At 49.5% G+C, this 23,005-nt stretch overlaps 2 protein-coding genes across 7 annotated transcripts in view; both read right to left on the bottom strand.

Moving 5' to 3' along the window:
* Nucleotides 1-1,835: 1,835 nt before the first annotated feature.
* On the bottom strand, nt 1,836-21,233 carry BBS1 (Bardet-Biedl syndrome 1). Of its 3 annotated transcripts, XM_026483128.4 has the most exons (17): nt 21,141-21,233; nt 20,730-20,806; nt 20,596-20,630; nt 18,052-18,324; nt 17,894-17,940; nt 17,713-17,751; nt 17,515-17,587; nt 15,881-16,012; nt 14,826-14,932; nt 13,402-13,522; nt 13,099-13,257; nt 11,482-11,551; nt 10,870-11,028; nt 8,241-8,374; nt 7,093-7,227; nt 6,325-6,411; nt 1,836-6,123 (listed from the first exon to the last, which is right to left on the bottom strand). In XM_026483128.4, exons 1-17 carry the CDS (start codon nt 21,185-21,187, stop codon nt 6,037-6,039), a joined length of 1,782 nt encoding a protein of 593 aa, XP_026338913.1. In that variant the 5' UTR covers nt 21,188-21,233; the 3' UTR covers nt 1,836-6,036. The 3 variants fall into 3 exon arrangements, with proteins under 3 accessions (XP_026338913.1, XP_044234358.1, XP_048070867.1); XM_044378423.3 differs by lacking the exon at nt 21,141-21,233 and having other exon boundaries at nt 18,602-20,630; nt 20,730-20,797; XM_048214910.2 differs by lacking the exon at nt 21,141-21,233 and having other exon boundaries at nt 18,052-18,697; nt 20,730-20,776.
* Nucleotides 21,234-21,908: 675 nt separating this feature from the next.
* The window catches only part of DPP3 (dipeptidyl peptidase 3), a 34,909-nt gene continuing 33,812 nt past the window's right edge, over nt 21,909-23,005 (bottom strand). For all 4 annotated transcript variants that reach the window (XM_026483129.4, XM_026483130.4, XM_057317316.1 and 1 more), the window contains exon 18: nt 21,909-22,453. In XM_026483129.4, coding sequence (XP_026338914.2) covers nt 22,281-22,453 — 173 coding nt within the window. In that variant the 3' untranslated portion in view covers nt 21,909-22,280. The remainder of the gene's footprint in view (nt 22,454-23,005) is intronic.

The raw sequence follows: 23,005 nt of genomic DNA, 5'->3' as shown, positions 1-23,005 counted from the left end.
TTATATTTATTGCGACTAACGTTCTCGGGCATATTTCTCCCGCTTTATGTTGTGTGTTCCATTTGTCTCACCTTTTGTAGTTTTTAGTTTTTTACCCTTTATATTTAAAGTCACTTTTTGCTAGGTACAAATTCTAGGTTAACAGTTATTTTCTCTCAGTATGTTAAGAATATCATTCTGTCTTTTGGTCTCCGTTGTTGCTGTTTAGTCAACTGTCATCTGTTGTTTTTGCTTTGAAGATACTTTTGTCTCCAGTGCTTTTAGGAATTTTGTCTTCGGTATTCTGTAGTTTACTGTGATGTGCACAAGTGTGGTTTTCTTTATATTTACCCTCATGATATTCCTTGGGTTTCCTGATTCTATGAGTAGATGTCTTTCATCAGTTCTAGAAGATTCTTAGTTGCACCGTCACATATTTTCTCTGTCCCTACTGGAGCTCTGATGAGACCTTCCTGCTTCATCCTCATATTTCTATCTCCGTTTCTGGCATTCTGATTAATTTCTACAGATCTGCCTTCCAGTTAGGTCTTTCTTCAGCTGTAACTAATCTATTGAGGTGTTTGGGTTTTTTTTCTTCTTTTCTAAGTGGTTGTGCCCATTCATCCATGAGTTTTACACGTCAAATATTTTATTCTCATTTCTAGTTGTTTGGTTCTTTTTCAGATTTGCTTGGTCATTTTATATCCTCTCTTGCTCTCTACTTGTATTTTAGGTTTTTTTCTTTAAATATATTGAAGACACATCTTACATTGTTTGGTAATTTCAATATTTTAAGTCTTTGAGGCCTGAGTACGTGGGCTCTTGTTTACGGAGCCTGCTCTTCACAATGTCTTATTTCTTGCAATTTGGAGGTTTTGACTGTGAGTTCCTATTTCTTGGCATTTTATCAAGGGGAATTGTTTTTGAGACCGGGTCAACAGTAAATTCCTCCGGAGAGGAAATGTGTTTCTCAGTCACCTGGTGACAAACGAATCCTACACCACTTTAGGCTAAATTTTCAGCTCCGGGTCTTTCGGACCCCCAGGTATTGTCAGCTTAGGTTGTAAACCTATTCAAGGCTGGCTTATGGGTGAAAATTCTCAGAAGACGTTTTTCTCCTGCTTCTACCTCACACTAGGCTTGGAGATAAGCATTTGCCCTGCTGGGTTTGATGAGATTTCCACGAACCAGCTTTTGGTTTTGTTGATTTTCTCTACTAATTTCCTGTTTTCAATTTTATTGATTTCTGCTCTAATTCTTTTTTTTTCTTTTCTTTTTTTTTTCCTGCTTACTTTGGACTTAATTTGCTCTTATTTCCCAAGGTGGAAACTTAAATTATTGCTGTTAGATCTTTCTTCTTTTCTAAAACATGCAGTCAATGCTATACATTTCCCTTTAAGCACTGCTTTTGCTGTGTCCCATAAATTTGGTAAGTTGTGTTTTCATTTTCTTTCAGTTCAAAAGATTTTTAAATTTTTCTTGAGATTTCTTCTTTGACTCGTGTTATTTAGAAGTGTGTTCTTTCATTTCCAAGTATTTGGGGGTTCTCCAGCTAGCCTTCTGTTAGTGACTTCTAGTTTAATTCCATTTTGACCTGAGAGCAATGTATTATTTCAATTATTTTCAATTGGTTAAGGCATATTTTATGGACTAGAATGTGGTCTATTTTGGTGACTATTCCATGTGAGCTTGAGAAAAATGTATATTCTGTTGTTGTTGAAGTAAGTCTATAGAGGTCAGTTGTTGACTGATGGTTTGCTGGGCTCAACCATGTCTTTGAAAAGATACTATCGTTAAAGATTGAACAGAGAACAGAAAGAGTTGAGAATTAAAATAAGGGAAATTTTTAAAAAATATTTATTTATTTATTTATTTATTTATTAGACAGAGATAGAGACAGCCAGCGAGAGAGAGGGAACACAAGCAGGGGGAGTGGGAGAGGAAGAAGCAGGCTCCCAGTGGAGGAGCCTGATGTGGGGCTCGATCCCAGAACGCCGGGATCACGCCCTGAGCCGAAGACAGACGCTTAACGACTGCGCCACCCAGGTGCCCCTAAAATAAGGGAATTTTAAGAACAGTTCCAGAGAAGAGCTGAAAGATAAAAATCCCTCAGAAAATAGGACAGAAAGAAAATATGAGAGAAGAGAGAAGAAAAACATATGATCAATCCTGTTCTTTCCGGAATTAACCATTTATCAGGTGCTGGGTTTAATGAGACTTCCAGAGAGAACAGAGAAAATGGGAAGAAATCACTCAAGAAAACAAAATTTTTGTGGAAGTGAAGGATATACATCTCCACCCCACAGCACAACAAATAATGACACACAGACACGTCCTGCCATTCCAGAACCTCGGAGAAAGAGAAGGTCAGGAGCAAAAACGGCATGGAGCTTCTCAACAGCATTACCAAAAGTTTGAACACAAGGGAATACTGCCCTAAAAATGATTTTTCTTGCATGAAAATTATTTTCAACTTCAAATTTTATGACCTGCTATCACACATGTATGAATGTAATAAAGATTTTTTTAGACCATGTCTTAAAAATTTTAACTCTACTGACTTTTTAGAGAAGGTACTTGTGGATACGCTTCACCAGATGAGGAGTAAAAGAACTATGAAAGGTAATGTGGGGCCCAGGAATCAGAGGACCTAGTCAGGAGAAATGCTCTGAAGCAGTTCTAGCGAGCAAACAGTCTTCACTGAGGCAGGGGAAGAAGGAGACTGTCCAGAAAAAAAAGAGGAACTGTCAGACTGGGTAGGGGAAGAATTAACAATTGGTATATACAGAAAACTAAGCAAATGAAAAAAAAAAGGCAATTTTTAACTCCACGAAAAATTCAAAAGTAATTTAATTATATCCCAATTTTTGACTCTGCAGTGAGTGACTTTCCCATAGTAATATAAGTAGCAATTTAAACAGTGAATATTGATTTACCTAAAAACTGGGGAAAGAAGGGAGCGAGGTACTGTCACAAGAGGGCTAAAGCCTCATCTGTTACAACAGGGAGCCAACAGATAGTGTCTAGAACAAGAAATCAAGCAAGAGTAGTATAAGCAAATACATATTTTTTCTTACAGCATGAGCAGGGGGCAGAGTAGGAGTAGAGGGAGAGAAGAGAATCTTTTTTTTGAAGATTTTATTTATTTGAGAGTGAGCGAGCGAAAGAGAGCACAAGTGGGGGGAGGAGCAGAGGGAGAAGCAGACTCCCCCCCCCCCCCGAGCAGGGAGCCCGATGTGGGGCTCAATCCCAAGAATCATGACCCGAGCTGAAGGCAGACGCTTAACCAACTGAGCCACCCAGGCACCCGGGAGAGAATCCAAAGCAGACTCCTCACTCAGCGTGACACAGGGCTCAATCTCCTGACCCTGAGATCACGGCCTGAGCCAAAATCAAGAGCTGAATGCTTAACCAGCTGTACCACCCACGTGTCCTGAAGCGTATTTTTAAAATAAATAGCTAATGGGGAACCTGGCTGGCTCAGTCAGTGCAGCATGTGACTCTCGATCTTGGGTTGTGAATTCAAGCCCCACAATGGACTCAGAAATTACTAAAAAAGAAATAATAATAATAATAATAATAATAATAATAATAGCTAAGAGAACTGAAAATGATTCTAGCAAGGGAGCCGTAGCGGGGAACGGGGAGAGGCTATTTTCTTGTTATAAACTAACTCCATAGTACTAAGTAGGTCCATGTTTTTAGAAAAATACTTTTTAAAGATACCAACTCCCCTCATCCCTAATGTCCACAATCTCCTGAAGCTCTACGTAGCGAGGGCACTGGGCACCAGGCGCTGTCTCTGCTTTCATGCTGCTCTACGAACACGGGTCCACATCGACACAGTTCACGGAGGGATGTCCTATCACATCATACAAACTCCCATTAGGCGCTGGGCACTGGAAGTTTCTCCACTTCCATCATCATGAATAGCTACGAACAGAATCCAGGTCAGACTTTTTGTTCCAAGCTCACACAGTCATCACTTGATTGGGGTAGAAGAGAGTCTTTGGTCACGTGGCCCAGCACGCAACCGTGTGAGGAGAGAGCCCAGGCCCAGTGACGAAGGGCTAAGACCTTCTGGGGGAGGCCTTTCCATCTCTGATAAGCTCTCTCAGGAAGTTCTCCGGGTTAAGTTGAAATCTCTCCGACTGACGGTGACCCTGCCTGTACTTATCTTTCCATTTCCGGGTTAAACCTCCTGCTTGTCCCAACTGTGCCTCACTTGGCCTGATCTAGACCCTTCCCCGTTCTGATCCAACTGAGCTACGTCTGCGAGTGGCCAGACTGTGCACAGAGGAGCGGGATGGGCTCTTTCTTTGGTCCAGACCCCACGCTCTCTTTTTTTAAGTAGGTTCCACACCCAGCGTGGAGCCCAGCGCGGGGCGTGAACTCACCACCCCAAGATCAAGACCTGAGCTGAGATCAAGAGTAAGACGCTCAACCAACTGAGCCACCCACGTACCCCACCCCATGCTTCTCTTAACCTGGCCCCAGAATGCATGCCTTGGAAGGGTTAGGGGGCGGGCTGTGAGCTGTGTCACCTCAATCCCTCACTGGTGTCCTGGACACAGAGGCTATTGCCTGGCCACGGCAGTTAGGTGGGGGCCCTTGGTATCAAGCCCAAAGCTCTGCAGTTACTCCTATCAAGTATCTGCTTTCTGGAGTTGACTCCTCATTTCCTCTAGAGGGGCTGCCAAGCTCACAGGATGCTAGAGCTGAATCTAGTCAAACTCCCTCATTTTACATGTGGAGAAACTGGCCCAGAAGGATTTGGTTACTTCCTACAAGCCTGAGATTCCTACCGCACGCTAGGCTGCACCTGGTCAGACAGAGGAAGACACAGGTCCTCAAGGAGCAGGCTTCCTGGCTCACAAGTGGCTCAGGGTGGCCCTGGTAGCACCAGCCTAACAGAGGGCTGAGAGGTGGGCCAGGCAGACTGGCCAGGGCTCCAGGAGGCACTGAGGGCCAGGACTGTGGGTCTCTGGTCCTTGTGGTCTAAACATGTGCCTTCCCTCGGAGTTAAGCCTCACTCAACGCCTCCGGTCCACGCCTTTCCAGCTCATTCTCTCACACTATGGCCACTGCCCAGTGAACTTCCCACTATGTGACTGATCTGCGCTCCAGGGCATAGAGGAGCCATTCTGGGCTTCCGCCTCCCGTGCCACCTTCCCGGGATTCCAGAAACACTTCTCCTGTGCACCCAGCCCCACCTCTGCTCTGAGCCTTCCTCTCCCGGGCACCCTTTCTGGATGGACATGACCATCCATGTCTGGGGCAGCAGCTGTGTGGTCTTCAGAAGCCTGCCGGGGGCTCAGGTCACCAGCTCCCTGCACGGGCACTCTGCCTTCCTGGCACTGGTTCCTCCCTTTGCTATCTTCATGGAGCATCACAGGCCTGAGACCTCGGTTGAGCCCAAATTTCAGGAAAGCCGCCTGTGGGGAGGCAGCTACTCCTTGGGCCCCCTGAATAGAAAGAGGGGGGCCCCTGTTTAGCTCACAAGGAGCGATCAGAGCATGAGTTTTGCATGTAAGCTGAGCAAGCATCAGCCAAGCCTCTGGAACCCCAGGCAGCAACAGGGGGCTCAGTCTTACCCAAGAAAAGCCTCTGAGGCTCCCAGGTCAGGCCGTAGCCAGTTCTGGCCTGGGCCTGTAGCAACACAAGTAATGTGCCTACAGAAAGCAGCAAAGGAGAAGGCTGGGCCGATGCCCCTCATCTCACCTTAACCACTTCAAAGATCTTCCTTCAGACCTGGGTGTGTTTTCTGGAGGGAAGTGGGGAGCATAGAGGAGCAGAGAAGTCCAGTGGGCAAATGCCTGGGATTTCCTGAGGGGGAAGGAGCTGAGCCTCCTGGGTATTCACTGACCTGCTTCTATAGGTCACCCAGCAGTCAGGGTGGTGAGAAAGGAGACACTTAGGAGAGGAGAAGGAAACTGTGGCCTCAACACACTGCAGCTTGGGGAACGGGCCTGGGGCCACTGACTCTGCCCAGCTCAGTGCAAGGGGCTGGATCTTCCTGGTCCTGATTCTGCAGGGGCTTCGACACCAGTCCAGGGGTCAGGTGGCTGCCAGGCCCTCGCTCACAGGCATGTTGATATGGGCACTCAGCAGGGGTGCGCTCTGGCCTTCACGAAGCACCAGCACCTACAGAGGAAGTGCCCATGGCAGTGGGGGCAGGTCCCTTTTCCTCCCTGCTCCCTGCAAACACAAGCCTGGCCTGGTCACGCTGGCTCCAGTCACCAGGGCTCTGTCAGAGGGGCTGGGGAGGCTGCAGATACCTCGTATCTGAGCCTTGTCCCCCTCACTCTCACTGTCCTCCCCATGGACTACCAATGGGCCACCTACCTTGATAATGTCTGAGATGCCCTTGTCATTGAGACTCTCCACAAAGGTCTCCAGGGGGTAGCTGAGTCCTGGCACCAGCAAGGGGACCTGAGTTCGGGCACAAAGCGGTAAGGAAATCAGCCCTCATGCCTGGACAGTGTTCGGCAGATTCCAGGGCACTCTCCCGCCTGCTACAGAAGCTGAATTCGGTGTACCCTGGCAGGGCGGGCAGGGCTGACAGGCCCAATCACGGGGCATGCGTGTTCAGTGAGGGGAGCGGACGCTCCAGGACCACATGTGTGCCCAGGATTAAACCCAGACCTCTTGACTCCCAACCAAGTGCCAGAGTCTTTCTCAGTTTCTGGTCCTCCCAACTTAGGCTCAGTCTGGACCTGGCGGGAAAGCAGGCCCTTCACTGTGGAAAATTCTCCTTGGGGCAGAGAGCAGCTCCCATTCCCACCGCAGGCATGGCTGTGAGGCAGGATGGGCTCTGGGATCCCAGCACCAACAGGCTTCTGAGAGAGGCACAGGTGGGAGCCCGACTGTAGCTGCTCTCCCAGAACCTTCTGTGTGGCTCCCCGAGACCTCTCTCAGGCTGGGAGAAAAGCAGCAAGGCAGGTCTTGGGCATTCTCCCCAGAGGTCGCTGCCATGCCCTAGCCTGGTCTGTGGCTGCAGCCACCTGCCAGCTCCCTCACCACCGATCTGCTCAGGCTCTGCGGGCACCTCCTCAGGTCCCGGCTGGTCTTTCTCACGCCATGTCTCAGTGAGGCGTGAGGCGGGCCCAGTACCTTGAAGAAGGCCCGGGGCAGGGCATAGAGCACCTCGTTGTACAGGAAGCAGACCAGCAGCCCCAGGATGGGTCGGGCTGCTGAGGTGTTCTGCAGGTGAAGTGTGAGCTTAAAGGTGGGGCCCAGGCCCTGAACCTGTGGAGACAGTGGGGCAGGTGGAGAAAGCCCTTAGGACCAGTAGCCCCGGGCACTGAATCCGATATGCCCTGGCCCTGCCCTCTGGCTTTCTCATCAATGTCCTCGCATCACCTTCTTCCAACTGCTCTAACGCACAGTCCTGCCCCCCATCAAGAGGCCCCTCGGAAGCCCAGAAGGCCGGCTCCTGTTTGCATGGAGATCCGCAGAGGCCCAGAGAGGGGAAGCGGCTTGATGCAGGCCACTCAGCAAGCTGGTCAGAGGCAGAGCTGGCCTGAGGACGCAAGCTGTGGCCTCACCTGTGGCCTCACCACTGTCCCTGCCCCTGTCTTCCCAGGCTCTCCCCACAGCCACTCTCGTCCTGTGGTGGCCACAATGACTCCATTTTCCTCCCTCTTAGCCTCAGTTGCTCTGCAGCCTCTTCCTCTATCTATGCACTTCCTTTAGGGAAAGAGAAATCGGAAACCCAGTTGGGTCAGACAGCGCACCTCCGGGACCCATTTAGCACGGGCCAGAGGCCAGACGACCTTGCGGTCACGTGTGTCTGAATGCAGGGGCTCCTCCTCCCATGTGCGGGCAAGTCTCAGGACTTCCCTTCCCTGTACCAGGCTGTCCTAACACCTCAGGCTGCCTGTGGTTACTGAAATGAACAGCTTTCTTCCTCGTACCATAGCTGTCAGAGCCCCTCCGGTCCTGGGAAGAAACGTCCCAAGGTGACTACTTGCATGCCCTGCCCCGAATCTGGGGGCTTGTCTGAGGCCAAGGGAGCCGGGGAGTATGGCCCACTCTGCGGCCGGCTGAGGGGAAGAGGCAGCGCAGCAGAGAGGAGGAGACAGGGCACCCTCTTGCAGGAAGACAGAGACTTGGTCTCTGGGCCTACGGAGGTGAGAAGCAGGCACAAGGCCTAGTGGGCACAGAATTAGCTCTGGGGCTGAGGGGTTCCTACTCACCCTTGACCTCTGGCCCTCTGGCCCTGAGGTGGCCTGACTCCCCCCACACGGGTGTTCACTCACCACAGCGTGCAGCTTGAGGGGCTCCCGGGCCGTCACAGACACAGGGTTCAGGCTGGACTCGAGGGCCTGCACATAGGCACGGGCGGCCCGCAGGCGCAGGAGGTAGAGGTCAGTCTGGAAGGTCCGGTGCATGGCTGAGGAGAGGGGCACAAAGGGCTGGTGCTGGAGGGCAGGAGGGCAGGAGGGGGCAGAGGCGGGGGAGAGGGGTGTCCTGCGTGGGCAGCTGCTCAGACACGCAAGAGGAAGGCCGGGTCGGCGGGGGCGGGGAACATGGGGAAAGGGAGGAGGGAGGTACAACAGCCTGGCTTCCAGTGACACAGGACGCTGTGGGCCACACGCTGCCCCCTCCTTCCTGATTTCCTACCACCGCGCTGCCTGCACGCACAGTCCCAGTCTCCTGGGCGGCTCCTGCGATTCTGCCTTCAGGGCCGGTATTCCCTTGAGTCTTGTCCTCCATCCTCCTCCTCTGGACAGTTGATGCCCTGCCCCAGCGTGAGCGCCCCAGTGAGGAACCACCTCGGGCTCCTGAGCATGGGGACTCGTCTCTACCGAGTCTGCAGTGTCCCGCTCAGGCCCGGCCCGCATCCACTCGCAACACTGCGTGCTGTGACTCCGGCAACTCATGCCTGGGCCCGCCTCCTGCTTCTAACTGCGTGATCGTCACCTCCACCCGGACGTCCCACCAACACCTCACACTCAGCACTGCAGAGACCCACTCATCTCCTTACCTCCGTCACCACATCCCCATCCACCGAGTTACCCTGGTTCTGCCCTCACGGCTAGTCAATGCCAAGGCCTGAGGCCTCTTCCTCAAGGCTGTCTCCAGAGCCCACGCCCCCTCCGTTCCCTCTGGGACTCTTCCAGACTTCGCACGCTGGTTTCCCAGGCCGTTCTTGCTCCCTTCCTTGTGTAAGTGGCTTCTGCCACTCAGGAGTTTTACGTCTTTATGGTACCCCATCCATTAATCTTTCTTTTTTCCTCTGGTACTTTTACATTTTTAATTTATTCAGAATGAACATTTGTGTTTGGTTTGAAGTAGAGTTCTGTTTTGTTTTTCAAGAAGCAAGTTGTCCTAATGATGCTTTTTGGACAGTCTCTCCTCTCCCCACTAATCTAAAGTGACACCTTTAACACACGGACCTTCCACATGGAGGAGGTCTGTTTTGAAACTTTCTAGATGTGCCCGGGTCGGTGGCGGTTTCTGTAGTCCTACCACAGCTGCCAATCCCTACAGCTTCATAGATCATTCTGCTGACCGGCCAGGTCCCCTCGTTCTTAAACCCTCCACCCCCAATTTCTTAGATTTACTCTTAGAATCAACTGGTCAAGTCCTCAAAGTAAACCCTATTGGGATTTTCCCTGTAACACTGCTATGTTCCTACGTTAATTTTAGAAGCTGTTAATTAATTAATCAACAGCTTTAACGCATTAGATCTTGCTACCTGAGACTTGGGAAGTCTCATCATTGAAATATTCGGGTGGTCTTTTATGTCCTGGAGAGTTTTGTAACTTTCTTTCTTAGACTGCCATTTTTCTTGTTAAATTTACTTCTATGGATTTTGTTGCTATTGTGAATGGAAATTTTGCATTATATTTTCTGACTGGTTACCAGCAGTATATACCAAGTTATTGATTTTTTGGTATATTTTACATTTGGTCACCGTAGGGAACTTCCTAATTATTTCTCAAATGTTTCAATTGCTTCTCTTGGATTCTCTAGGCTACAATAGCCGGCTAGCTCTTTTATCCTCTAATTTATCCCTTAAAAGTACAAGCAAGGTCCCTTTATGAAACAGAGCTGGCTGAGTTACTGTATTTTTCTGTTTGACATCTTTCCCAGCCCCCACCACCTAGAATCAACCAAATGTCTCAGCTTTGCATTCCAGGCCCCTCTGGAGCCAGCTGTGACCTGCCTTGCCAGCTTCTGCTCTGGCCACCCGGCCTTCCCGCACGGCGCCTGTGACTACATGGCAGCTGTTGCTAGGATCCAGGTAGGGTCCTGTGCCTCTCTACTCACACCTCGGCCTGAATCTCCCCTCCCCACCCCTTTTTGGCTGGTGGACTTGTAATCATTTCAGGGCAAAGTCCAATGTCACCTCTCTCTGAAGCCTCTCCCAGGCTCCCGGGCCAACTTCCTCACTGCGAAATCGTCTGTGAGCCTCACCAGAGACCTCTTTGCAGAGACTCTTCTACACCTGTCATGCAACATGAAGTTAGCACGGGAGACTGAGCTCCTCCGGTGGGCACAGCCTATTTCAACGCACCTGGCAGAAGGCGTGGCATAATCACAGGTAGTGAATAAATGGAAGAGTGAGCGCAAGAGCAGGAAAAAACAAGTAGGAAAAGGAAGAACCCTGGTCCAATTCTATTTCTCTCATAAGAATTCCTCATCTAGAAGCAACTGTTCTCTCCTCTGCGTTTACAGGGACCTCACCCACAGCATCTTCCGCCCTGAGGCAGGTGTTGTAGGCAGAGTGTACCTCCTGGGCTGTCTCTGGACTTCCAGAGGCAGGAGACCTGCCTGGCTGCCCAGGTCTCCCAGTGCTTAGGGCACCTAAGCGGGTTCACCCGGTTCTCGCTGCTTCAGAACCACGGAGAAGGAAGAGGAAGGACCTGGTCTGAGTCTCACCGGTGCCAGCCTCCCGCTCTCGCAGCGTCTGATCCACATAAAGCCGGGTCTTTCGGGGCACACTGAGTTTCATCGCCTGGGCTGGTGGGGGGCCCGCCTCACCTCCCGCTTCCACAAACACTGCTGTACGCTTCAGGATCTTGATGATCAGGCCAGCGCCTGGGGGAGCGGACAGACAGAAACGGATTTGTCCTTCCCATTTCTACCCAACATTCCCGTCTGTCCTCCCCAAACAATCTGCCTCAGATAGAGCCATTTCTGTCCACGTCTGTCTTCTCGCTGAGATTCTGGGCTTCTAGAAAGAATAAAGTGTGTCTTAACAATGTCCTACCATTCATTCATTCATTCATTCACTCAGCAGTCACTTATCGACTGTGATGTTCCTGGCATCGTGGCAGGCTCTGAGGAGACTCGGGGGACCTGGAGACACTGGCCCGTCAGCAGCACAATCACAGTGCTGACGAGCCAGCCCCAGACAGGACATGTGTCCGCAGGCCTTGCTTTCCAAAGCCAGGCCTGCCTGTGCTTCACATCCACCCCCTCCTTCCCAGGATCTGGCCTGTCACCTTGGCGCCTAACTCTAAAACCCCTGCCAGGTCTGAGTCCGCTCACCCCGCGTAGTCATGATGAGGGTGTTATCTTCCCGCCCATAGCGGCCAAAGCAAAGGCTGGTCACTGCATCCTAGGATGGAGACACCAGAGTTTAGGGGGGAAAATATCTTGGAAAGGAGAGCAAGTCTGGGATGGGGTGATAAGGTTGGGAGACCCCGGATATGATATAATAAAGAGATGTGAGGGAAGGCCTGGGGCAATGCTGCCTCTTAAATATTCCCTGTATTTCTCATCTGCCTTCCAACCTGCCACGGCCACAGCTCCAGAATGAATGCCACCGGGCTTCTGGGGTCAGCTTTCGTTTTTTGTTTTTTTTTTTTAAAGATTTTATTTATTTATTTGACAGAGAGAGAGACAGCCAGCGAGAGAGGGAACACAAGCAGGGGGAGTGGGAGAGGAACAAGCAGGCTCCCAGCGGAGCAGGGAGCCCGATGCCGGGCTCGATCCCAGGGTCCTGGGATCACGCCCTGAGCCGAAGGCAGATGCTTAACGACTGAGCCACCCAGGCGCCCCTGGGCTCAGCTTTCTAAGAGGCCCCCAGCCTAGTGTTTCTCCCCCGTCCGTCCTTCACATTGCTGCTTTTCAAAATACAAACATGATCATGTCTGTTTTCTGCCAAAAAACTTCCAGTGGCTTTTGTCCTCCTTGTTAGAACAATTTAAGGCCTTCCATATCTGACTCCAACCCGCCTTTTCTGTTCTCCTCTACCGATCCCCCAAACCCCACCTCACCTGTCCCCCAACAGCCTGCGGGCCAAACCAGCTGCTTTCAAACTTGATACTGTGACATAGGACACTTTATACATACATACACCAAGTTTCACATGTGATATACTCTGAGCTTTCTTTCTTCTGTTGCTGGTTGTGACTGATGAAATTAATTTAATGACTCACAACTTAGTGTTTGAAAAACTGGTCCAAACTCATCAAGCCACCTGGATTCCTTAATCAAGAATACTCCTGCCTCTCAGCCTTTGCTCATGCTGTTTCCAGTCTGGAATGTTCTTCCTCTATGTATTCACTTGGCAAACTGTTTCGAGGCCCAGTAGAATTGTCACTTGCTCTGAGAAATGACTTGTGAGTTCCACCCCCATCTATCCACCACCACCACCCCCAGTCACCAGGCGCCCTCTGGGCTTTGTCAGTACTCTGCTCTGCTCTAGTCTCGCTTGTATTTCAATTAGTTGTGTCTCTGGTTGGCTGTCACCTTAGATTATAAATTCCCTGAAGGCAGGATTTAGACATCGTTTTATCCCCCACAATACAGTGAGTTGTGCTTATGAGGTGCTCAACAAATGTTTCTGAAATACATCAAGGGACACCCGGCTAACTCAGTCGTTAAGCATCTGCCTTCAGCTCAGGTCATGATCTCGAGGTCCTGGGATCAAGCCCTGCACCGGGCTCCCTGCTCATCGGGGAGTCTGCTTCTCCCTCCTCCTCTCCCCTGCTCTGCCCCCCCGCCTCTGCTCATGCTTGTGCTTTCTCTCTCAAATAAATAAATAAAATCTTAAAAATATATATATCAAAAGTCAAGGTTATCAGGTGGAGTGGGATCAGGAGAGGCAGCTAAGAAGCCCCAGAGGTGGGAATGGGGGGCAAAGAAAAGCGAGCAGCTCACCGGGGTGCGGATGACATTGAGCAGGGCCTTATCATGGTAAATGCGGACTTCTCCATTGGCCAGCCCAGCCATGACGGCCTGCAGGCCCCGCGAGCGCTGCTCCAGGAGGTTCATGGTCAGGATGGCTGCTGGCATCTGCACCGTCCACAGCTTCTTACCCTGGGAGGGTTCAGGGCACGGCATGGAAAGAAGGGGTGGCTAGAGTTGCAGGGAAAGGGACGCCAGAAGGAATCCCTTGCTAAAGGGGAACCAGGGAGACATATGTGGACGGGGTGAGGGATGATGCTTGTCCGGGAGCCATACCTTGTGGGTGAAGCCATGCAGGCTCTCTTGGGTGCTGCCCACCACCAGGACCTTGTGTACCCGGACAAGCCCCACAGGCTGGGCGCTCAGCTCGATGCAGTACTTGGGGCGCCTAGAGTCTCTGTGGAATAAAGACATACTCTCCAAGCCCCAGAGAAACCTTCTCTCCTTCCCTGGCTGACCCTCCTCTTTCTAAGCCCCACAAACTATCCCAGAAGGAATCCTGGCCCAAAAGCAGATGGCCATAGTACTATTTTCACCGTTACCACTTAGCCCCTGTGTGACCTTGGATAACACGAAGTGTGTTTTCTTTCCCGGTCTCCCTGCTGCCTTTACTGCAGTGACTTGTGTGAGAACCTGGCATTGAATGGTTGACAGTGAGTATACCGTAGGCTAGACGAGGCGCTAGCAGACTTAGGCAGTTTAGCAACTCATCAGAAATGCATGAGAAGTCTGCTCTGGAAATGCACTGTTTTCAGTTTCCTGGCTTCTAAATCTCAGTTTCTCTTATCTAGAAAGAAGGGGTAATCCTTGTCTACAAATCACAAGCTATGGCTCCGCTTTCTTCCTTTCCACGTCTGATGATTATATCCCATCTGAGAGCCTCCCTCTGGTCTCTGGGCCTCCTTCCAATCTACTCTCCACCCAGCAGAGCAATCTCTTAAAAATATAAATGGCTCACATCATTCTTCTGATTAAAACCCCCAAATTGTTTTCAAATTCTAAATCCTTACCGTGTCCTAACAGGCCATGCCTGAGCCAGACCTGGTCCCCACACACCTCCTTCCGCCCTCCTCCTTGCCCATCAAGCTTGAGGAGCACACGCCAGTGTCCTTCCCATCTTGAATTTGCTCAAGTTTTCTCTGCCTGCAACACTTCTTCCCCACTTTTAGAACAACTGGCTCCTTAACCTTCCACATTATCTCCACAGACAGGTGTTCACTGATCACCCTGGCCCTGTTATTTTTTCCCATTGAGCTGGTATTTTTCCTCCAAAGCATGCAGGGACAATGTTTATACCATTTAACAATACATCAGCACATGCCCGATACCTTATATAATGCTTAATACATAGCGGGTGCTCGAAGATATTTCGTGAATTAGAAGATGAATGTTGTAAAGAGTATCAACCCTAATGCGTCAAGAAGTGTTACACACCCATAAAGCCATGCAGCAAACGGGAGGCTATTTTTACTTCTTCCCATCTGACTGCACTGCTCACGTGTTACAGCCACCCCGCCCAGTCTCTCACTTTGCCAGTCCCCGTCACACAAGCCTCCAGATGGCCCCCTACGCACACGAGCTCAGCCTTCTCTATGAAGTTCCCAGCTCTTCCCATGCCTGAATACCAGCTCCAAAGCCCCTACTAAAACCACCCGGGTTCTGAGATGTTCTTGCTGGCCCCGAGACCACGATGCGGCTACCGTCTCAGGATATAGATGTTCCCATTGCGGCAGGCAGCGGCAAGCCGGAACTCTACGTCGAACTGGCCGGAAACCTCCAGGAAGACAGGGACGCTGGGTAAGCTCATCTGCAAAGGAGAGGTTCAAACATCTCAATTTTTCTGGTGCCCCGGTCCTTCCTTACCTTGAAGTAACTCCTCTGAGTTCGTTCCTTGTCTGAATTCCCAATCTCCTCACTCACTGTGGGTCATAGTTTGAACGTGTTCAATTTTTTCTGGAGGGAAACTCAGCAACATGTAGCAAAAGCCTTTAAGTCTATCCCCTTCCACTAAACTATGCCACCTCTAGGAATGCATCCTGAAGAAGTATTTAGCTGAGGATGGACAGATGTTTGGGCAAGGAAGTTTACTGCAGGGGTGTTAATAATCGTGAAAACCGAAAACAACTTAAACATGCAATAAGTGATAAGGTAAATAAATCATAATATATTTATATAATGGATATCATGTGGCCTTTAAAAAGGCTGATGTGGGGGCGCCTGGCTGGCTCAGTCGGTTCAGTGTCCAACTCTTGATTTGGGCTCAGGTCAGGATCTCAGGGTGGTGAGACTGAGACCTGGGTCAGGCTCTGTGCTGAGCATGGGGCCTACTTAAGATTCTCTCTCTCCCTCTCCCTCTGCCCCTCCCCTGCTCATGCTCTCTCACAAAGGAAAAAAAAGGCTGATGTGGTTTTCTGTATAGATATAGACAGACATTGATGGGCTACTATTATGTGAAAAAGAACAGGTTACGTGATCCTCTACCGCTAAGTCATTTTTGTAAAAAAATATATTTATAAGTTATATATCTGTGTCTCAATATGAAAATTCTGGAAAGACACACCAAAACTTTAATGGTAGATATTATGGGTGGTGGTATTTTCTTGGATATATACTTTTTTCTTTACGCTTATCTACATAACTTATAAGTTTTCTACAACATGTACTACCAAGAACTACGGGCAGGAGATGTGGGGGAATAGAGGGAGGGAATGCAGCCGGGGCCCTAGCTGTGCCCAGGGCCAGGCCCCACACGGACCTTGGCCAAAATGGTGAAGGCCTCCGGGTCCAGCACCAGGAGCTCCTTGTTCTCAGTGCCCAGCACCAGGCAGGACACGGCATCCTCGTCAGCCAGGTTCTTCTTTAAGGTGGTCATGGTGGTGATGACTGTCTGAAGAAGGACTTCAGGAGTCACTAAGGGCGTGCCCACACACCATCCCCACAGACACCCCCAGGACACCAAAGGAGGGAAGAAAGAGGGCAAAGGAGGTGGAAGAGTATCAGAGATGTGACAGACGTTTTATGTACAAAAGTGTTTATTGCCACAAACCTAACTTTCTAAAAAAGAGGCTTAAGTCAATTACAAATTTCCATTTGATCAAAAACCATGCAGTCATTTGAAAAATCACATTTTAAAAGATTCAATGACAAGCAGAATAATTCTAATGTATTAAGAGAAAAAAAACAGGTAAAATGTTAGTATAATCCGAGTGTAAAAAAAATCTGGATAAAAAAACATGTTGGAAGGCTAAACTCATAAATACAAAAACTGGTTATCTCTGGACAATGAAACCACAGAGGATGTTTAACTTCTTCATTGTGCTTTTCTAGAATTTCTACAGTGGGCACATGTTCCTTTTGTGATTGTGATTGGAGAAAAAACAAAAGAGAAGAGGATGTTCCCTTTTTTAGGAATTTCTCCTATGAAAATAATTTAGCAGGACCAAAATATTTCTTTGGATAAAACTGCTCACTGTGCGATTATCTTTAAGATTAAAAAAGAGGAATCATTCTCGATACCTAGTGGAAAGAGAAAGGTTACAGAAACGTGGATAGTAATGGCTCCCAATTATATAATGATGACATATATATCTTGGAAAGATTTCCTCCCTCCCCCAAACCGCCTCTTTTAAGCAATAGTGAATTCACTTCATGATTTTGTAAGTACTCGAAGATATTGGTAACTCTGGATGTGAGCTGCTGATCAGCAGGAGAGAACAGCATTGGTCTAAGGCTAGCCAAAAAGCAGGGCATGCGTTGGTTGTTCCGTGCCTTTGGCTCAAGTGGCTTCTACAGGAAGTGGAGGGTTTCCATGAAGCTTTCTAAAACGCAGCCAGCAGCCCTGGGACTGGACTGAGGACCAGCCCCTAGGTCAGTAACCACCAGAGTTTAATGAATAGGTTCATCAGTAAAACCATTAAAATTATAGCTAAGAAAAATATGAAGTGAATAAAAAGGGATACATTTCTTATTCAATGTACGTGAACAGTTACATAAACTATGAATGAAATAACTAATAATGAAATAATTAAGGGGCCATTAAGAATGGAGTTCTTAAAGACTATTTAAATGCTCAAGATATAATGTTGTGTATTCAAAGGAAGCAAATTATAAAGCATATTTATGAAGAGAAAATATGTTACCTTTACTCTTACGACAATAAAAGTCATGTCAAGTTATATAACTCTATATCAATTCAAAGCTGCCGCTGCTAACTGAAAACAGAGAAAACTCTGCAGCTTTGCGACCGTATATGTGTGGCCAGGGCTGGAAAAGAAACTGCAAAGTGAAACTAGTCACGTTTGGCTGTAGAATCTACCACTGATGTCACACTGTCTTCTTAAAAAATTGTCCGTATTTTTTACAGGGAGATAAAGAGACAAGGGACGTTACCTGCCGCTTGATGGACTTGGACTTGTGCTGGCTCACGAATGCCTCCATTTCACTCAGCTCCAGCTGTAAGAACCTGCACGCAAGAGAACTGGCACCTCCAAGGCCTGAGCTACCTCCCCCCACAGGCCACTCCTTAGCCACTCCCCTCCCCCCCCCCCCCGGAGCTTCGGGAGCCCTGGCCCTCCACAGGGCCCTTACCTGAGTGACTGTACAGACAAAGGCACCTCTGCCTTCTCCCTGAAAGGAGAGGGGCAATCATGGCAGATTTAGTTGAGGAACAGGACCCTGGGCGTCAGACGGAGAGCACTGGGATGAAGGGGAGGGGCTGGGGGATTGAGGGACGGGTGGGAGGCATATGAAGGGATAAGTGGGCTCTCACCGGATGCCTTCCAGCATCTCCTTCAGGGTCAAGGGGTCAATCCGGTCCTATGACAGCAAGGAAGAAAGGTAAGCCTGTGAGCTCCAGAGTCAGGCAGGGAATGAGGATGACTCAGTGGCCGCCATTTTTGCCTTATTCCCATACGCGACATCACTTACCTCCTTGGCCTGGTTCCAAAGATCTAGTTCCAGGGGGTTTGGAGGCAACTGGGGCAGGCTGAACTTGAAGTAGGGCCGAAGATTCTTATACACATACACACAAGGGCCTGAGGCGAGTGCTAGAGCCGGCGTCCGCGGCTCGTGCTGCTCCATGAGGAAGGTGGCAGCCGCAGCTGGCAGCGCAGGTAAGGGAGTTTCGGTCAGCACTGTGGGTCCTTTGAGTACCTTCAGGCGGGGATGCTGCCCACCGGGGCCAAGGTCCCCCACCACCAGCTGTAGAAAGAGGCTGGCTTACTCCAGGCTCAAGGTCTAAAGACCCCTCCACTGACTCCCTTCTTGGGCTTAGCCTTTTCACTAGTGCACACTCATTCACTCCCACACTGGTGCACTAAGTGGGGGGCAAGGAGACTTTGCAATAAGGCTTGCAAGATGCGTGACCTTGGGAAAGTTGATGAAACTTGCTAAGCCTCAGTCTTCCCACCCACAAAACGGGAATATCTAACTCATGACCCTTGCAGTGAAAATCCAATGAGGTAATGAATTACGGAACCTGGTGAGTGCTAGTGAGGAGTTAGGTGGCAGATGATGTTTTCATTATTCATTCGGTAAACATCTTTTCAGAGTCCGCTCCATGCCAGGCACTATTCTGGACAGTGGAGAGTGGCTGAGGTCAGTGGGGGTGCTGGAAACCCCTCTCTGGGCCTCTGAGGCCTGGCTTCCAACTGGGAACAGAGCCAAAGAAGCACAAGCATAAATGCAGAGCAGGATGTATCTGGACAGAGAGGAGAATCAAGCTCCTCGGTCCCTCTTTTCCACCCTCTAATCCATCCTCCAAGCCACTGCGGCTGCCATGCAAGCCCATTCTCTCAAGCAAGGTTTCCAAGGCCTCTCTGATCTAGTTTCCAGCTTGTTTTCCACCACCTTCCCATCCATGCTATGCTCCAGCCAGAATGGGGGCTGCCAAGAATGTCTGGCTTCTGAGAACGCACAGTGTGCCAGGAGCCACACCAGAAACTACATGCATCCTTTCATTTAATCCTTTCAACAATTTATGAGACAGGTACTATTATTAGCTCCATTTCACAGACGGGGAAGCTGTGGCTCAGAGATGTTAGGTAAAAGTCACTCAAGTAGGTGGTAGAGCTGGGGCTGGAATCTAGGTTTGTCTGAATCTAAGCCAGTGGTCTTAACTACTATTTTATATTGGTTTTCACTTTCTTTTTTTTTTTTTTTAAGATTTTATTTATTTATCTGACAGAGATAGAGACAGCCAGCGAGAGGAGGAACACAAGCAGGGGGAGTGGGAGAGGAAGAAGCAGGCTCATAGCGGAGGAGCCTGATGTGGGGCTCGATCCCATAACACCGGGATCACGCCCTGAGCCGAAGGCAGACGCTTAACCGCTGTGCCACCCAGGCGCCCCATGGTTTTCACTTTCTAATCCAAATTTACTCTTTCCAAATATGCTACAAACTTCTAAGCCTCTGTGCCTCCACTTGTACTGTTCCCTCTGACTGGGATGCCTTCCCCCTTCTCTCCTCCATACCATCTTGATACATTTCATTCATCCTTCAATACCCAGTTCACATATTACTGCCTCCTGGTACCTCCAGATAGATCTCATCATCCTCTCCTTGCTGCTCACATACTTTCCATATATTCGATTTTAGTATCCACACGTTTACTCCGCAAGTATTTACTGAGTCCCTAATTTGTGCCCGGTACTCGGCTAGGTGCTGGGAATCAACAAACTAGCTATTTAAAAAGTTATTATACAAAAGCATCTCATACTTCATGTTATTGAGGCTGTGATTTCTCTACCTTTCACTGCTATAAACCCAGTGCCAAGCACACACTAGGTAGTCAGTCGATATCATGGATAAACTAAGGCCATTGTCTGCATCTCCTCCCAACCGTGTGCTGACTCATTTCTTAGCTTAGTGCCTGTACAATGCCTGACACACAGCAGGCTGGTCGCTTTCCAAATTGCCAATTTTTGAATTAATTAATTTATTTACATTTTATTTATCTTTGTGTTTTAAATTAAACTTAAAACTCAACCTTTTTACTACGGTAGGTTTCAGTCATATACAAAAGCAGAGAGATTCATATAATGAACCTCCCAATACCCAGCATCCAGCTTCAAAAATTATCAGCTCGTGGCTAATCTTAAAATCTATGCCCTTTGAATAAACATAAAACTCTCCCTTCCCTCCCTTCTACTTTCTCTCCAGATTCCAATGCCCCACCCCCAACCAAGAGACGTGTCCTTCCAGCAAAGAATTACAAGTTAACAAAATTAAGAGGCTTTGTCTTAGTAGAATCGCCAGCAGCATTCCTTCTGCTTTCCTTCCTGCAACCTGTTTTACGAAATCAACAGGTTCTCTTCACCATCCATATAAAAATAAAATTTGACACGAAATGTACTTTTTTCAGGGTACACCTGAGTTCCAGATTATGCTGAACTCCTTTGGAGCTATCAGGACATTTCACTTCTGATGCTCCCCCATGCCCCAGTTCTCCTTCTCCCCGGGGGATACGCTTACCTTGTACTCCCCATCCCCGTGCAAATCTGCCAGCGCTGGAAAACACAAAAGGGCCATAAGCCAGGGTTTCCCAATCCTTGAGACTTCGCTACAGAACCGTTATTTGACTCCATCTCCTGCTCCCAGAGACTCACCCAGGCAGGCGGAAAAGGTGTGGATGTTGGCCATGGGGTCGTAGTGTGCGTCCAGCCATTTCGAACTGGCCTCACTGCTGGGAGAGAAGGGGAAGAGTAGGCGGCTGAGTCCCAGGGGAGGGGAAGAAAACTGCGGGAGCCAGTCTCTGAGAGTGAGGTGTGTAGGGGGTTCTGAAATGGGGGTACAGACGTCTGGGGCCAAGTCCAGGCTCCACCAGAGGCTCACAGAGTGACCTCGAGTCACACACACGCACATTCATTCACTCCTTGGGCCTCAGTTTCCCTATTTGAACCCTCAGATCCCTTCAAGGACTGCCAGCGCTTTCTGAGAAGCGCAGGAGCCCAGATCCCGGGCCCCAGCCCCCCTCTTTACATTTGTAGGAAAAGAGGCCTCGAGGACCCGGCCTTCACCTCTCAGCTCTGCCGCTGTCGGAATCGGACGAAGACGCAGCAGCCATCTTTGCAGGCGTCGCCTTAGCAACCGGCTCCCGCCGGCCGCCGCGCAACGCCCAAAAGCGCCCGGGCTCTGGGAAGCGCGCTGGGAAGAGCGCGTAGAAAGGTTCCGGGCGCTCGGCTTTCCGGCCCCGGGCCAAGCGGCCACCATGCAGGCAGAATATGCTGGCCTGTTAGTTGGGTTTCTGCCTGCTGAGGCGCAATCCCTCACCCCGGCTCGTAGGATTTATCTTTGCTCCTTCCCAGCTGGAACCTCTGGGCCCTGCAATCTCTGTATTATTGGTGGGACCCTCTGGCCTGGAGAGCAGCCTCTCTAGTGTTTCTGAGCAGTGAAACGAATTCCACACCCTCTTCCTCTTCATGGTTAACTCGGCTGAAAAGGGGTTTATGTCCTTTCTTCCCATCTTATTCTAGAGGCCTGGGCTCAGAGAAACAAAGCACAGTTGGTTAAGAGATTAAATCCTAGGATTGACTGAAATCGAGGGTTTCCAGCTTTTAGGTTCCTGGAGTATTTTAAAATACAGGAAATGCCGAAAAGGAGGACTGTAAAAATCGTACAACGTTCCTCCTTGTGGCTGTGTCTCATCGTGTAGAGGTGACAAAACGCTGTTGTAGAGGGGAACCTAAAACTGACCTTCCTTCCCTTCCGCAGGCCTTGACCCCATTACCCTGCTGGGCGCAAATGAGAAGCGAGGCAAAGGCAAGGATTCGCACACATCGCAAAGATGGTGGTGGTTTCTTATGTTTATTTTCTGGTTATAAAAGTAATACATGAAGAGCACTGGCTTGGGAGAGGTTCTGAGTCCTGGAGCATCTAGACAGGTCACTTCTCAGAACTCCATGCCCTCATCTGGGAAGCAGGATAAGGAGCCGGGCCCTGCCCACTCTACCAAGGGCAGTGCAGATCAAATGAGAGAACACCGGAGAAGCACTCGGTAAACTGGGAAGTGCCGACAAATGGAAGGGGTTAGTGTCACCACCCACGGCTGAGGTAGCACCAAGGTCCGAGCTCCCGCTCCTCCCCTAGCACACTCAGGGAAGGGGGCCACTTGCAGCCCTGGTTTGATGGAGTTGGGGGAGGAGCTGCATAAATCTGTCTCAAGCCTGGCCAGACGGGGCCTCACTGGGGGACTTCCAGAACCGGGCATCAGCTGTCGCCAGCTGGGTGAGGACCTCCTCCAACTCGGGCCCATCCTCTGGGAAGCGCTCGGAGAAGGATCGGATGAGGCCAGCAGCCGAGGCCTCATACTCAAGAAGCTGCACTTCTGAGCCTGGGGAGAAGGAGAAAAAGCAGCAGGAAAAGGTCTTAATAGGAAGCAGATAACCACAATCATAATCATAGGAGCAGGTAGCTCTTCCTGAGCTCTTCAACTGTGTGCCAAATATTGCGCTCAGGGTTTTATCATCTCATTCAATCCTTAGAATAACCCTATGAAGAAGGAAGCATTAAACGGGGAGTATTCAGTGAATTGTTGCATTCATCATTCATTCACTTAGTAAGCGTATACTCTGGTGCCATGTTAGGTTAAACAGTCTTTGGCGTCCAGGAGCTTATGGTCCAACACTTGCGTCATCTCTGTCTACTGTGGGACCTTGGGCAAGTTTCACAACCTCACTAAGCCTCATTTTCCTCAGCTATAAAGTGCGAGTGAGCACAGCACCTCTTCTCTCAAGAAGCTGCAGTGATTAGATGCAATAGCGCACTGAGTGAATGCTCACCAAGTGCCAGCAGTCACCAGCATCGTTATCTCGAGCACCCAGCAGAGCCAAAAGGGCACCCATTTAACTCATGGGCTGCTCCAAGGGTCCCCTGAACACCCACC

This window comes from Ursus arctos, unplaced genomic scaffold (genome assembly GCF_023065955.2).
Source record: "Ursus arctos isolate Adak ecotype North America unplaced genomic scaffold, UrsArc2.0 scaffold_23, whole genome shotgun sequence".
Classification (NCBI taxonomy): Eukaryota; Metazoa; Chordata; class Mammalia; order Carnivora; family Ursidae; genus Ursus; species Ursus arctos.
This window is presented reverse-complemented; position numbering and strand designations above follow the sequence as displayed.

Excerpts from the sequence above, each read along its gene's own strand:
- BBS1 (XM_026483128.4), bottom strand. The coding sequence starts at position 21,187 with ATGGCTGCTGCGTCTTCGTCCGATTCCGACAGCGGCAGAGCTGAGAG. Across the intron at positions 20,807-21,140 it reads GACAGCGGCAGAGCTGAGAG|CAGTGAGGCCAGTTCGAAAT; the intron begins GTGAAGGCCGGG and ends CTTCTCTCCCAG. Across the intron at positions 14,933-15,880 it reads CCTTCACCATTTTGGCCAAG|ATGAGCTTACCCAGCGTCCC; the intron begins GTCCGTGTGGGG and ends TCTCCTTTGCAG.